The 16,307-nt window shown below is 44.2% G+C and overlaps 1 protein-coding gene across 1 annotated transcript in view; it reads right to left on the bottom strand.

Moving 5' to 3' along the window:
• LOC102559494 (ADP-ribosyl cyclase/cyclic ADP-ribose hydrolase 2) overlaps window positions 1-8,897 on the bottom strand; it is a 113,503-nt gene extending 104,606 nt beyond the window's left edge. Inside the window, exon 1 of the mRNA XM_019479854.2 lies at window positions 8,529-8,897. Within this exon, the coding sequence (XP_019335399.1) occupies window positions 8,529-8,689 (161 nt within the window). The 5' untranslated portion in view covers window positions 8,690-8,897. The remainder of the gene's footprint in view (window positions 1-8,528) is intronic.
• Between the last annotated feature and the right edge of the window lie 7,410 nt (window positions 8,898-16,307).

Genomic DNA, 16,307 nt, shown 5'->3' with positions numbered 1-16,307 from the left:
AGGGCATTTCCTCTGGTGGGTCTGTGCACCTCCTGGGTTAAGTGGAGGTCCTGTATCTCAGCCAGGAACCTCCTGGATCGGTCCGACCTGGCTGACTGCTCCTCCCAGCAGATGTCCGGTTAATTTAGATCACCTATGACAACTACATCCCTTGCCTTAAGTGCCTGTGCAAGCTGGCCTGAAAATTCCCGGTCCAGCTCCTCCCCTTGGTTGGGGGGTCTGTAGTAGACCCCTACCGTTACATCCCTCTCCCCACGACCCCCTTGTATCTTGACCCAAAGCACTTCAGCTTGCCCCTTCTCTGACCCCATTTTGCTGGCAGAGGATGTGAATTGCTCTTTGACATAGAGCGCCACACCCCCTCCCTTCATTCCTTCTTTATCCCGCCTGTAGAGCCTATAGCCCCTAATGCTCACTGCCCAGTCGTGGGATGAATCCCACCACGTTTCTATGATCCCTACTATGTCTGGGTTTGAACTGGCTATTCTAAGGGTGAGTTCCGCCTGTTTATTCCCCATACTCCGAGCATTAGTGTAGAGGCACCCGAGGCCTCCTGAGGGTGCTCGTGCCTTCCTCCCACTCCCAGGAGGCTGTCCACCCAGCTGTTAAATTTAGCCGGCCACGCCAACCATTTCACCAACATCCGCTTCTTTCTTCCCTTTCCATTCGTTGTTAGAACTTTTTCAACCCTGTAAACTCTGTCCTGATTGGGGTTCACTTTTTGTAGTTCTTAGGGTAAAAAGAACCCTTGATAGGTTCGTCTTTGTAATCTTTTAGGCAGTATACAGGCATCTACACGTGTCTAAGGATTTCAACCACTATGACAATCTCATCGGTGAATGTTTGCTCATAACCTTTTTCAAACCTCCCTTTGGTCCTAGACATCCTCACGTGGTCTCCTTTTCTAAACATAAGTGCTGCTGGTTTTATTTTGAAATAGTCCCCGTACATGGTTTTCCACACCCATGGAGAATTTGAGAAGTTCACATCAACAGGCCTGGTGTGGATAGTTCCGTGAAAATTGTGGTTGTAGCTCTTTATAAACTCTGGTAACACATCAATGTAGTGAAAGGTGTTGCAGGCTGTAAAATACCTCCACATTTTTTATTTTAATGTTCTGTTAAACCTCTCTACCACCACAGCTTTCACTTCACTGTTCATCACAAAATGGTGAATATTATACTGTTTTAACAGTTGGCTTAAAGACTTATTTAAAAATTCTTTCCCCTGTTCAGTCTGTAATTTTTGAGGTACGCGGCCCTCTGTAAAAATGGTTTTAAAGGCTCGAGCTATTTCACCTCCTGACTTGTCTTTTAGACCCACAGCCCAGGCATACTTAGATAATATGTCTATCGCTGTTAAGATGAACTTAACCCCATGATTCTGCTTGGAAAACTGCTGCATATCCACCAAATCTGCCTGCCATTGCACATCAATATCTGAAACAAATCTTGTTTCTTTTAAAGTATCTTCTTGCCAGTTTGTGTAGGTTGTAAGTGTCCTGATCTGAAAGCCAGATGGCGACCCCGCTCCTGTTCAGAACCTTATTCTGCCTTTTGGCAGCTTCAAAAAGCGTGTTTACCCCGCCAAAACTGCCAGCTTCACCAGGAGAGTAATAAACTTCCTTTAACATAGCCTCCTGTGTAGACATGTCTGGTAACCACTGCCCCACACCCACCCCATGCTAACACCCGTGTGGTGCATTGAAATGCTTGAGGACAAATTTAAACCATGGTAAAACAAGGTTTATTAAGCAGGTAAGAAATACAACATTAACGAGGTCTTCAGCCTCATCTTGAACAGTTGTTCAAAACCAGGTCACACAAGAAACCTTCTTCTGAACGGGGGGGGTGGGATACTTTTTTATTTGAAAATAGCCCTCAAGTACACCCCTGCTCAGTGAACTCCGTGGGCTCATAGCCCTTCTCTGTGACTTCCATGGGCTTGTAGCCCTGCTCGGCAATCTCCACAGGCTCAAAGCCAGGGTTAATGGTCATTATCTTTGGACAAAAATGTTGCCTCAGCAGAGTCCCTTGAGAGTCCCTTGAGACAGAGTTGTCCACGCTCTCCATAGGCGGTTCTGATATGGACTGCTCGAGTTCTGTCACAGTCCCTGGTCTTGTTTTGGTAGACTTGGCATCCATCTTACACTCCTGAATCTCCTCCATGTCTTTCCCCCCTCATGTCTGAGCGCGGTGTCAGACAAACAGAGGGGTCATTTGGGAAAGCAGATAGACCTGGTGGGGCTTGCAGCCTAAATCCCAACCCCTCTACTTGCTCCAATTGGTTCAACGTTGTTCTTGGGAGGTCCAAGTTCTCTGAAACCCCCACCAATTGGTTGGGGGTGGTGGGGCAGGTTGTTAGAGGGGTCACACCACCCCACTACCACCCCATAGGCCATGACTGTGCTCTGGGGGTGGGGGCTAGAGCAGTCTGGGACCTGATACGTCATAACTGTACCATGTGATCTAGGGTGATTTTTGCAGCATGAGGGGTTGGGCTTTGGGGGTCTGCATGGGCTGTCCTTCTGATGTCATGGACCATGTGGTGGTGGTGTCACACACCACATGACTGGGGGTGGGGGTGGAGTTGCTGATGTCACACACCACGTGACTGGGGGTGTGGGCGAAGTTGTTGATGTCACACGCCACGTGACAGGGGTCAGGGGACGGGGCTGATGATGCCACACACCATGTGACTGGGGGCAGGGGGCAGGGCTAGTGACGTCACACACCATATAAGGGGGAACGGGTGGGGCTAAGGGGGCAGGATTTCTGGTCCTGCCCACCCGTCATTTGCACTGAAGGGCAGTGAGCCTATATACTACTCATGACCATAAGAGTTTCTGCAGACATGTCTGTGTTGTTCAGGGGTTGGACCTCTTCACACCTCCATGACACATGTGTTAGCAGAAGTCTGTAGTATAGCCATGGCATATGTCTTTTCCATTTGAAACCCATGTCATAATGTGTGCTTTTTATTTAACCATGCTTCTTCCAGCATTGTGGCTATAGTAGAGGGGCAGGCCTCTCTGTATAGTTCTTGGAGATACTGAGCACATCTCTGAGATGCTGAATGTTCTCAGTTCTTAGAATAACAGATTTAAGGTGCCATAGATTTAGACTGAACCCTTGTCTAATCTGACCTCCTATATGAGACAGGCCACAGATTGACTCAGCGATTTCCTTATCAAGTTTACAACTTCTATTGAATGGTAGTGTATCTTTTGGAAAGACAGAGTTTCAATTTAAAGACATCAATCTACCACCTCTTTACGCAAGTTGTTCCAATGGCCTTATTTGTGCCTTTTTTTCTGGCTTTAGCTTCCTTCCACCAAGTCTTTTCCATTAAAAAGCAGTCTACTATAAAAAACCTTCTTTCCATGTAGGAACTTAACTTCAATGGCTGTTGAAGTCCAGAAGTAAATGACTGAATAATTAATTCATTTACTGCTTTTTTCCTATTCACCTCTCTCATCTCATATCTAAGCAAATAAATTATCATTCTACTGTACTACCCAAGGCATCTTAATTAACAAAAATACTTGTTGAAACTATGGCATGATGAAGGCTTGTTTCTTAGGACAACTTTTAGCAACCTTAAGAGAGACACCAATGAGTTATGTTGGATTTATTTAGCAGACAGCTAAAAAAAAAATAAGAAGATATTATATTTTAGAAACTTGAATTTTCTATACTGCCCAGCAATGTGTAGCATATAAATGTGTATATAGTATATACACACACACACACATATATATACATATATGTGTGTGTGTGTGTGTGTGTGTGTGTGTATATAGTACTATATATAGTATAGTACATGTGTAATTATAGCATTTTCTTATTAGAAACTTTCATTATACTCCACAATATTATTTTAATTCTAACCCCTTACTTTTATATGATAGTGATGTTCTGAAAAAAAATCCACTTTTGACTGAAGTTTTCCTTTTGTTTTGTTCTAATCCAAAGATAATTTAAAATGTCTAAGCAAAATCTCTTCACTCATGTTTGACTCACATGAAAATATTTAATATATTGTTAAGAGTTTTGTGCTACACAACTTCAAAAGTGTAAACTGGCCTACACCTGCATTGGCTTGGGACCATTTTGGAAATAAATTACAAAAAAATTAAATAGAAGGGGTGTCTACAGAAGTACTCTGTGCACATTTTATAGTGCTGTAATTTAAAGCACTTTCTATAGCACTATACAGTTACAGCACTCTTAAACATGACAGAAGTTCACTGTTTGGTGGGGGAGGCTCCCTCCCTGCATTTTCCAACGTAGGAGGCACTCCACAACTGCCCGGGACTTCTCCACTGGTCAGAAATTTGACCGATTTTTAAAGTGCTATAAAGCCATGCACTTCTGTTAAGTCATGGCAATAAAGCGTTTTAAAGGGCAAAAAAGCAACTTCTGTACACACCCAAGGGTATTAAAAATTAGAATATCTATTTTGCAACTGTGTGACATGGAATTTCCATTTTGTTTTGATTTACAGTAATTGTTTATAGGACTGCAAGAAAACAAGAAAATGCATAACGCTGACGTTGGTTCTGCAGCTCTTGCTTTCTATAATGTCAGTTGCTACTGTGATTCAGGAAAGCACTTTGTTGTGTACCAATATCCACCCTTATTACAGTCATCCTTTCCTGCATGGATACACTTTTAGGTATATCCTCCACCAGCTTTGCAACTTTGGATGGAGACAGTGATATCACTGGGGAGACTGAAACAAAAAGCTCTTTTTATTTATTTTTTTTCTTAAACAGGAAAATTCCTTTAATATTGTTGCCTATCCCTTTTTTATGTGATGTGATGGGAAGGAAGAAGTGTCCAAGAAATGAATCCGTTATTACTTTGCCATCTAAAATTGTATCTCATAAACCCATTTCAATGTATGGTTTCATAAACATTTTTAAAAATATTTTGTTAGATTCCTTTTAATCACAAGGGGTAAAAAAATTCAAAAATGTAAAATGTATGCTTTTTTTTTCATTTGGATATAATGAAAGTTAAACACTTTTGAAAATCTTACTCAGTATTAACTCTAAAAATTAGAATATCAATTAATGAATATAAAATAAAAAATCAGGGGAGAAGACTGTTTAGAAGCTATTAGTAACTTGAAATCCAAATTAAACTATTAAACTTCCAAAAACTTTTATGTTTCCTTAAAAAGGTTCACATTAAATTGTATTCAGTAGAGGACACAGGATTCTACTCATGTAAGAAATTAAATTCAAATTCTATCAGTATCTGTTAAAAGCAGATTGGAAATAACATATCATAATAACATAATGCAGATCTGTAGTTCTTATGCTGTTCTGCAAAACCAACCATTCAGTGATGCGGTCTATTTCCCTAGTGTAGCATCCTTGTTGGGTAAAATCATTACTCACTACAAGAATCCCTAAGCTAAAACAACCAAACAGTGATGAAATCAGCAGACAAGGAAGGAGCCATTGTCATACCAAACTGGAAAAATTAGATCAACAGACAACTCTCTTAGACCAAGTATTGTAAGAAACTAAAAAAGGCCTTTACACCAGTATTCATAGGCGACTGGTAGGTGGTGCACGGGGGTACACATACCCCCCCGAGGGGGCCAGTGTGCCCCCTGATGGCCAACACTGATACTGTCAGTAGGGCTGGTTCAGGAGGCACCAGTCACTCATGCCAGTATTCACCCTTGAACTCAAAGATACCAAATACTTTCTCCATCATTTCAAAGAAAAAAATCTATACAAACCAATGTCTTCTCTACCCTCCATTGAAACATTGTACAAGCCTCCTAAAATATACAAACAAGAAAACCTTGAAAGATTCATCATATCCAACTGCAGTATCTATACTGAAGAACATTCAGGGTTAATAGCAACCATCATCTCATCCACTTATCACTCAAACAAGTTTTCTACAAAACATAACAGGATTTCTCAACAAAATCCACAACATAATCTACCTTCCTGAGAAGACTGTATCTGCCACCAGGGATCCTGGTTTTCTCTGATTGAAAAAAAAAATCCCCAAGTTTTAGATTTAAAAAACTAACTCAAAATCCACATTTTTAATATATTAGTGGTGTTTCATTTTGAGCACAGAAAAATGTAGATTTGGGGTTACCTTTTTTATTCCAAAAACTTGTGATTTTTGTTTTTTTAATCAGAGCAAACCAGGATCCCTGGACATCATTACTAACACCCCCTACCTGGAAAACATTAAAGCCTTACTGAACCATGGGCAACTCAGATTTCAAGCCATAGTGAACTGCATAACTCATCTGTTTTACCTCACCCAAAATAATTTTACCTTTAACAGCTGGCTCTGCAAAACCGTGAGCACAAGGATGACCTCTTCTTATTTTGCCAAACTCTTCATGAGCCACCTTGAACCAGATTTGAAAGATGCACTGCTAAATCTGCCCTAAATCAACTGTATTTACTTGAATCCAGAATAATTTTTTTCCACTCAAAATCAGCTTGGGGGTGAAGGAAGCTTCATCTTGGATGTGAGTACCATCCTGGGGTGGGAGTGGGTAAGTTCCAGCTTTGACCTCAGGCTAAGGGCTGAGGCTGGAGCTGAGCCACCTTCTGCTTTGGGCCAGAATGGCTCATTTGGCAGGGCAGGGGACATGTGGTCAGCGGGAACATGGTGAAGAGCCTGCCCGCTACTTGCCTCCCCCCATGCTTGTGCCTGCCCCCTAACTTCTTGCTCCCCTTCCCCTAGTTACCACTTCCCCCCCTTACCTTCTCTGGCTCCTGCCCTTCCAGCTCCAATCCAGCCTTGCTGGGATCTGCTGTCCCTTCTCCCTGGCTGGGCTGGGCTGGGCTGGGCTGGGCCAGGTTGGGGCCAGCATGTATTACATTGATTTATATATGGTATTTCCTAATTGGGACCATGCTACTGCCAACTGCCCTGGAAGAGTAGAGGTGCAGCAGAAGGTAAGGGTTGGAGGAGGCAGGAGGCACAGGGGAGCAGGACATGGGGGAGATGGGCTGAATGGGGGAGCAGGGGGTAGGGGAAGCAGAGAGTGGAGGGGCAAGCACAGGCATGAGGTGCAAAGGGTAGGGGGCAGGCACAGGCACTGAGAGGCAGGCAGCAGCAGGGCATGTGGCAGGGGGCAGACAGCATGGAGGGCCAGCACCTCACCAGTCTAAAAACTGCCTTTGCCTACCAAGGATCATCCAGCAGAGAAACAGGCTGCATCATTGAATAAACCATGTGAATGTAACACATTTACCATATATTACAAAAAAAAAACAACCCAAACCAACTGCAAATTTCAGAAGTCAGTTTAAATATAGCAACTCTTCTTTAGTTTCTAACCACTTCCACTAATCATTGCTCTTTGTTAGACAGGTTTGTTTCTCACTTCCCTTTTTCAGTGACCACTCTCTATCCTAGAATGTGGTTAAACAGAAGTAATTGTTTTAACTAATATTTAACTCAAACTGTATCTCCTGCTTTCTCAGACCTGAAAAAAGCTATTCTGCACCTAGCGTCTTATTTAACATCTCTCCTTACATAAATAATTCTCTTCGAGTCTCTTTTGGTGACATAGGTGTAATTTTGTCTCTCACTAAATTGAGCTGTCAGTCCTGAGCTGCTCCTGCATAAAGTCACAGGAGACATGGTTTCGGATACCACCTGGAATGATTTTTTTGTAGTTTACACCTGTTGCTTTCACCTTAAGGTTCTGCAACATTCTTTTTCTCTTCCATTTCTTGTTCTGGCTTCCTCTCCTTCTAGAAACCATTCTCATTGTCCTTCCAGGTAGAAGATCGCATCCTTGAGATTAATTGGTGTCTTTTTAACTGACTTACGAGAGGCATGAGTTTTTGTAGGCAACAACATATTTTGTCAGCAGCTTTCCAGAAAATGTCTGCCCAACTCTTACAGAACTATTTACAAAACATAGATGAAGGTCTTATAACAAGTCTGTTTTTTGTTATCAGAAAGATAGAAATGACCTTTTTAGCATAGAAGAACAACCTAGTGTGTCCACTTAATTTTTTTCCAAGAAAACACCAGAATCTTTTTCTTACAAACAGTTCAGACTAAACCCAACTAAAAGCACTGGTAATACTCATTTCACAGTTTTAATATGTTTTCAGCACTGTTCCTCAAATGTGGTTAAAAGTCTGGTTTCATTAAATCATTGAATAAAGTTTAAGGTTAAAAACAGTACATGAAACAACTCACTAGGACCTGTATTTGGCGGCAGGAAATTCACATACAATAAATCACAGAGCATAAAAGTTTTAAAGTCCATCAGAGATCCCATTGCCTCAGCATTTTCATCAATGCACCCTGCAACCTAGCAAAGAAAAGATGAGATAATACTTGAAAACCTGAAAATGTTGCTTTGTGTCATATCTCTTTTATTTTGACTAAATTTCTTAACATCAATTTTTTTGTTCTGGCCACCTGAGTTGGTTTTAATAGGGTTATTTATATAATGAATGCTTCAGTATCAGGACTATGAATTAAAAACCATAAGACATAAAGACAAACACTTACCCAACAGCAGGATTCACAATTCTAATGTACTCATAACACCTTCCAATTATAATGCTGTCCAGGTTAGGTGTTGTACCTTCACCTTTCCATTTCTTCCCATCTACTCCTGAAAAGTCCTTACTGAAAAGAAGAACTAACAGAAGCAAGAAAAGGCTGTTCATTCTGAATCCTGGAGAACAGAAGTTCTAAAAAAAGATAAATATTGAAGTCCAAATTTGAAAGGTTAGGTTGCAACAAAGTTTTTAACACTTGTGATTATCTCTGTAACAAGTATCTTTGTACTTAAATCATTTTAAGCAGTCAGAAAAAATACATTCCAAAGTGTTTCTAGTTCCTGGAGTAGCAAAAAGAATACATCACTTCCTTGAAAGATAAATGTTTTCAACGTTAGGAAGACACAAACTGGAAATTCTAATAGTGCCATCTGGTGACGACTGATTAGTATTACAATCCTGCTCAATAGAGAAAAGAAAAGAAAACTTGTCACGTGTTATTATCAGGGATCCTGGTTTTCTCTGTTTAAAAATTGCAAATTCTCTGATTTAAAAAAAAAACAACAAAATTTTTCTGATTAAAACCCCCAAATCCCTCATTCCCCACCCATAGCCCCCTGGCCCTGCTGGTGCCCCTACTCACAACCCACAGTCTGCCCTCCACCCCTGCTGGTGCCCCTCACTCCCCACCCCCCAACTGCCAGGGCTACGATGGGGCCAGGGACCTGGGTCCGCAGCCCCTTACTCCCCCAACAGCATCCAAGCCCTGGCTGCTGCATGTGGGAGACTGGGCTGCTGTGGCAGAGTAGAGTACGGAGCCCAGCTCCCCTTTCCCTATGGGTAGCATGGCCAGTATGGAGCCCATGGTTGGGAGTGGATGCAGACTACCTGCTGCGAGCTCAGACTCCCCGCCCTGCTGCCCTTCCCCAAGTTCCTCTGTGGCCCAGCAGGTGATACCCAGTGCAGCAGGGCAGAGCAGGGTGGGGAAGCTCAATGCCACTGCTGTGAGCCAAGTGCCACCATGGTGAGGTGCCCCCTGTCTGCCCAGCAACAGTGGGGGTGGTGGCATGGGCTTCTGCATCCTGCTGCTGCTGGGTGGGCAGGGGGCACCTTGCCATAGTAGTATGGGGCTTGTAGTGGTGGCACTGAGCTTCCCTGCCTGGCCCCGCTCTAACCTGCCATTCCAGGTCTCACCTGCTGGGCCATGGAGGCCCTGAGGGGAGGGCAGCAGGGCGAGGAGTCCTGAGGCTGCAGCAGGCAGTCTGCTCCTGCCCTACACACAAATCTGTGGGGCACATCCCCTCCATGCCCTCCCTGGGAGTGCACACAGCGGTGGGGAGCCAGCCCCACCCCAGCCCCTAGATGAGCTGCCTGTAGCTCTGTCCTGCTCCCTGGCCCCAGGCCCCAAACACAGCCCAGACTAGGCAGCAGCTGCAGCCACAGCCCCAGCCCTGCAGCCTGCAGCCCCAGCCCCAGCACTTTCCTTACTATGGGGGCCTCAATACCCACCTCCCTGTCAGACTTACCTGTGGGAGCTGTTCTCCAGGATGTCTGGCAGCCATGTGCATGTGTACATGCACACATGAATATGGCACCCCCTGACTGACCGCCCTCCTCCTGCTCCTCCCAGCCCCTTGCAGGCTGGAACTCTGCCACCCTGCAAGGAGACACCTACTGTTTCCAATGTTTTCCTTTAAAGGAGAAAATATGGGCTTTACCATGTTTTGCCATGGTGAATGGACAACCAGATCCCTGACTATAATTTATTAGATTTATCCTTTAAAGGAGAAAATATGGGTTTTACTGTATTTTTCCATGGTGAATGGAAAACCCAGATCCCCAGCTATAATTTATTAGACTTATTTGCCACTTTTATCAAAAAAGGCACGGGGTAGCTTAAAATAAAAGACAAAAAATTATAGAAACAGAATAAAATATTAAAATAAGAAGGTACAACAAAACAACCCCCCCCCACAAAAACCGTCCAAATACAAATGCAATGCACCCCACCCTTCTACCTCCTGCCTGATCATTTCCCCCCTTGCTCAAACTTGCCTTGCTTTCCAAACCCGTGCTCAATTCCTCCAAAATGAAAAAACCCACCTCATGTTTCTTCTCATCCCTACCCACTGCCACTGCCCTGCTTCATGCCCAAGGGATTACTCCTGCAGCATGGTGCTGTCCCTCACAAGGCCATACCTCGAACACTCACAGGTGGGCAGTGACTATCTCATCTCCCAAGCCACTGCCTCACCCAGGGAACTCCTCACACTGCCTGAAGTCATTCTCACGCCTGTACCATCCTCTTTCAAAGGGGTGAGGGAATGCGACAGCCTCCAAATCCTACTCATCATCCCCTGCCCTTTAAGGAAAAACATTGCTCAACCGAAAAAAAAAAAAATAGACCTGCATAGCTGAGAAATTTGTCAGGGGTTTTGATATCTGGCTGGATGCTGCTGGGGCCACTTCCCTGTGATTTCGGAAGATGACCAGGGTCTGAGAACTTCTAGCTCCAAGCCAGGAGGTCCATGTGGCCTAGAACAGAGGAGACTGAGGCAAAGGGATCAAAGGAGCAATTTTCTACTGATTGCAAAAACTGCTGAAATAAAAGTCAAGAATAAACTGGAAAACATATACAACCATTAAAGCATTAATTTCATACTAAGTGTTAGGACATCCTACCCTCCAGAAGGCCTTACAATACAATCAATATAAATAATATTGTCCAAACAGCTGGATATCTGGCAATATTCAGATTTTGGTTTAATAAAATGCTGAAGAAAGCTATCTTGCAGTGGAATCAGTCACAATTGGAACTAAATAGAGGAAGATTGACTTCCCATGCATAGAAGAAATTACATTGATTTATATAATGTAGTAGTATATGGGTGTACATCTTGTCAAACTGACAAGCCCTGCCCCCTGACAGTTGTCCTGCCCCTTGCCCCCCTGCCCCACCCCAGCCCCACCCCACCCTAGCACCGCCCCTAGCACCGCCCACTGGCCACTATCTTTTCTGCTATTTTGGTCGCCATCTTTGGAACTGGAAGTCCTGTCCCTAACCCCTGACCTTTGCCGCCAAAAACCCTGCCGCTTCCTCTGCAAGTTCTCCATTTTGGGGTGTTTCTGGCCCTGAAACAGGAAGTCCTGTCCATCACATGCCCTTATGACATCAGAAGGTTCGCCCCTGACTGCCATGTTTGTAGTCATCTTGGCCATCATGTTTTGTTCCAGAACACCCTGTTCCCATCACATGCCCTTATGACATCAGAAAGCCCAACCCCCTGGTCACCATATTGGTGGCCATCTTGGCCCCCATGTTACGGCCCTAAACACTGTGTTCCCATCACATGGTCTGTGATGCCATAAGGCCCAACCCCTCATCACAAGGTCTGCTCCTTGACTGGGAAACACCTCCCCACAAGAAGGTGCCAAACCAATTGGGGTAGGTATAGGGGCTGGCACCTAGGCTGGAAGTCCCTGGCCCACCTCTTTTCTAAAGACTGTTGGGAAACCCTCTGTCTCAGGGCACTAAGGTGTCTGCTCCTATAAGAGCAGAAACTGCCTGGGGAGAGGGTCCTAAGAGCCAGGCACACAGGTGCAGGTTACTGTGGCAACAGGCCAATGAGTAAATTAGCCTGCACTTGCACCCAATCAGCTGACTGAGAGAGGCAGGGCCCTGGGCAAATATAAAGCCCAGGGCTGGGAGTAGAAGGGGGAGTTCTCTGCCAGCAGCTGAGGGGGAAGGAGCGCTTGGAGAAGAAGCTCACGAGAGAGTCCTGGTGGCTTGTTCTACTCTGGGTAGGATTAAGGGGTTCCAAGAGCTCACCCAAGACTCTGGCTTATAAGGCACTTAGTGCTGGGAGAAGCTGGATGTTTTAAAGGGACAAAGCACACCTGGAACCGCTTATATTATATTATAGCCCAGAGGATCAGAGTTTAGTTGCTGTTTTGACCGGTGGATTGGGCTGAGGCTATTTGGGGGGCTCACAACAGTGTGGGGACCCCGGCGCCAGAGAAGGGCACAGAGACAGGGCTGCAAAGAGTCCAGTGAGGACCAGGGGCTGACTTATAGCAAGACCCAGGAGAGACAATATCAATACCATCTGCGAGGTTTGGGGCGTGGTAAAGGGACGGTTTGGAGCCACGCATCTAGTCCATTAGGCTGAGGGTATTCTGTGAATCATCCATTTTGAAGCAGGATGCCAAGGGGTCTAAGAACCCATAGGGTTCAGAGGGGTCCAGCAAGACTGTGTCCAGACAATAAGATCAAGGGCAGCCTCCCTATACTAAAAGTACCAGCAAGATGTGGTGGATGAGAAAGAGGGTGACTGTTGGACAAGATTGGCATGGTCAAGGAGCCCCAGGGGTATCACGGCCATCCCTGGGAACCCCATCCTGTGACATCCTCCAGTACAACTCATGTGTTTTCTGAGATCATGCCAATGCAGACAGAAGCAAATATGCATTCTTACACTTTGGAAGCCTCAGACCCTGTTCAGACCTCTCTCAGCAGCACTATGGATGAGATCTTGGTGGTTGAGACAGATTTCCAAACTCCAGACAGTATGCCAAACAGAAACCCTTCTTCAAAAATGGAAAAGCAGAACAACCATACCCCATCATGTCTTCATCCTGTGGTGAAAGGTATATTTTCTGAAATCAAACTTTTGAAACTCTGTGTGGGTGTAGGGTTAGGGCTAGGGTGTGGGTGTGTGTTTTGGGGTGGTGGGTTTAATTTTGCTAAGTGTCTTTTAAAGCATGGGTATTTAGGGTTAGAATCAGGGTGTGTTTTGGGGTGATGGGCTTAATTTTGCTAAGGGTCTTTTAAAGCATTGATGGTTAGGGTTAGGGTGTCTGTTTATCTTGAAAGTGAATTGTTGATGCTGAGATGTCAATGTTATGTTTCCTAAGTGATCTCACGCAACACCTCCAAAGAGGGAGATGATGTTCCAGAAACACCAGAGGGGCAGGATCCAGTTTGAAGGCCTCTAACAGCACTTACTGAAAACCACAGAAACACTCACCCTGAGGATCAGAAACCATGTGGATCAGAACCCCGCCCAAAATCAGAGCAGATGGACATAGTAAAAATAAGAAAAGACCACATGGTTCCTCAGAGGAAAACACACCACCAAACCCTGAGAGAGCCATGTGTGAAAACACAAACATTCACAGTTCCAAAGCTGCTGTTTTGGGGTCTGAGAATAAGAAACACAAGACTGATTAATCTCACACTTTAGAGAACCCTGAGGTGATTCTTCCTACGTATTTGAAAGATCATGATTATCATTCAAGCAAAAAGAGGAGACTTTGGGGTGTTGTTGGTACCCACAGGACCTTGAAAGATCATTATGCAAAAACAAAGAGGAGGTGTTAGGGGTTTGCTGGTACTCATAGGATCTTGAAAGATCATGATTATTGTTAAAAAACAAAACAAAAAAAAAACAGGTGTTCTACAATGGGGTGATGGTCTATACAGTCTGGACACTAGAACAGATGTTGTGGGGGGGTAGTGGTCTATACGGTCTGGACACTAGGCGTGGTATGCATCATAAGAGCAGGGGCTCTAATAATCCTGAGAACAAGTGGCTTGCAGGGAGGAAGGTAAGGACCTGGTTAAAGATGAGAGTGGAAAAGTCTAAATGCCGATTGAGAAAGAATAAGAGACCCCCCTAGCATGGGGACCCCAAATACCCCAAACCTGTGGAGCCAGAGAGCCGGTCTAGCGAATGTGATTTCAAAGACCCTGTAGAGGGTCCCTCAAAATCTCACACACCCCCTGAGCCTGTGGAGTCAGAGTGCAGTGTTGGTGAAACTGAATTAGAAAACCCTCTAGAGAGCCCCTTGAAACCTTTCTTACCTCCTGGGTCTGTGGAATTGGATCATAGGGGTGACAAAAGTGATTTAGAAGACTGCTCAGAGGGTTCCTCAAATACAGCCCCTCTTGAACCTGCAGAGGATGTATGGGTGAGAAGGCGGGAGTGGCCTATAGCTAGGTTTGGAGCCCAGAGGTATATAGAGGAGTTTTGTTTTAGGAATCTGGAACCTGTGCCAGTACATGTAGCTTTTGAAGCCATAAGCAGGGATGTAGAACAAATTGTAGCAACTCTCTGTGAGTTATTCACGTCTGTTGATTATGTCCAGCTCTACCTTGAGGCAAATGATATGAGAAACTGCTTGTATTCTCTAGCTATTAATTTAAATGACATGTCCACTGACCTGTTTTTAGAGTGGATCATGAAGCTTTTACAAAGTCAGAGAGAAATACTGTTTGATTCAATATTCTGGCTGATTGTGGTCATTGTAAGAGGTGTGGGCGGTGGTGCCCGTAGAGTGATAAGTTCTATCCCTCATTGCCAAAAAGAGGAGGTATTTAATTGATCGGATCACCTTTAATAATAAACTCTGTGTTGCTGATAGTCTGCTTGCTCTGACCACTCTCAGAGGACCCACAGATGCAGAACTGCAACATGGTGCAAACCAGCTGCATGAGAAGTTGGGGTGGTCAGTTCAAAAACAGGTTATGCTGAGGGATGTACTATTGTTTGAAGACCTTGTAAAGGTTAATATTCATATAGTAATGCAGAAGGGGAAAACAGGGTGGGGTTTCTTTAAAACACACAACACGCCCCAGTACCCAAATACCCGTTTCCTTATGTTGTATGATGAACATTATTATGGTGTTCTGGATGTGAAAAAGGGTTTTGGGGTGAGAAAAAATTACTGCCACCTTTGTCAGACGTTGTACAGCCATAGCCACGCATGCAGGTTCTGGTGCTGCCTCTGTCTGAGGCCAGACTGTGCAGTTAATGTGGGTGAAGCACAGAGGTGTTCTCAGTGTAAACTGGTCTGTTGTTTCAAAGAGTGCTTAGAAAGACACATAGCTCTGGCTTCTGAAAAAAAGATTGACTGTCTGTCTAAAACTTTGTGTTATAAGTGTAAATTTTATGTGGACAAAAACCACGAATGCAAAGGGAGGCAATGCAAACAGTGCTATGGGTGGATCTTGGATGTAGACAAGCACAAGTGCTTTATGCCATGGATTACTAAGCCTGAAATAGGGGAGGGTTACATTTTTTTATGATTTTGAATGTATGCAAGAGACAGGAATGCACGTATCCAATTACTTTTTCATGCTGGAATTAGCCTTAGAAACCCCTTGGGAAGCTAAGACTCGAAAGACAGAACAGACTTAGGAATTTAAGAGTGAAGAGTATCTGTCTGACTTTATTAAGGGTTTTATCAGCAAAAAGTACCAGGGCTACACCTTTGTAGCTCACAATGCCAAAGGCTATGATGGCTACTTCATTGTTAGCCAGTTATTAAAGGAAAAAACAGGTGTGAATCTCAACACCCATGGTGGTAAACTCATGTGCATAGAAGTCACTAGCCTAGGTATACGTTTCATAGATTCTTTAAACTTTTTACCCATGAAACTTAGCAAGCTCCCCCACGTGATGGGATTTGAAGAATGCAAAGGACATTTCCCACATTTTTTAACACAAGGGAAAACCAGAATTATGTGGGACCTCTCCTGGAAGCAGAGTACTACGGGGTTCAAAGTATGATGCCTGGTAAAAGAGAGCAAATTTTAGAACTGGATCAGGACGACCATGAATAAGACCTTTGACATGCAAAAGGAACTGGCCTATAATTGCCAATTGGATATAAACATTTTGAAGGAGGCCTGTCACCTCTACAGGAATGAAATTATGAAAAACGACATGGCAGGTAGAGCTGGTGAAAAAGGAAGGTAAACTCAAATGGGTAAATCTCTGCACGG

This window comes from Alligator mississippiensis, chromosome 2 (assembly GCF_030867095.1).
Source record: "Alligator mississippiensis isolate rAllMis1 chromosome 2, rAllMis1, whole genome shotgun sequence".
In the NCBI taxonomy this organism is placed as follows: domain Eukaryota; kingdom Metazoa; phylum Chordata; order Crocodylia; family Alligatoridae; genus Alligator; species Alligator mississippiensis.
This window is presented reverse-complemented; position numbering and strand designations above follow the sequence as displayed.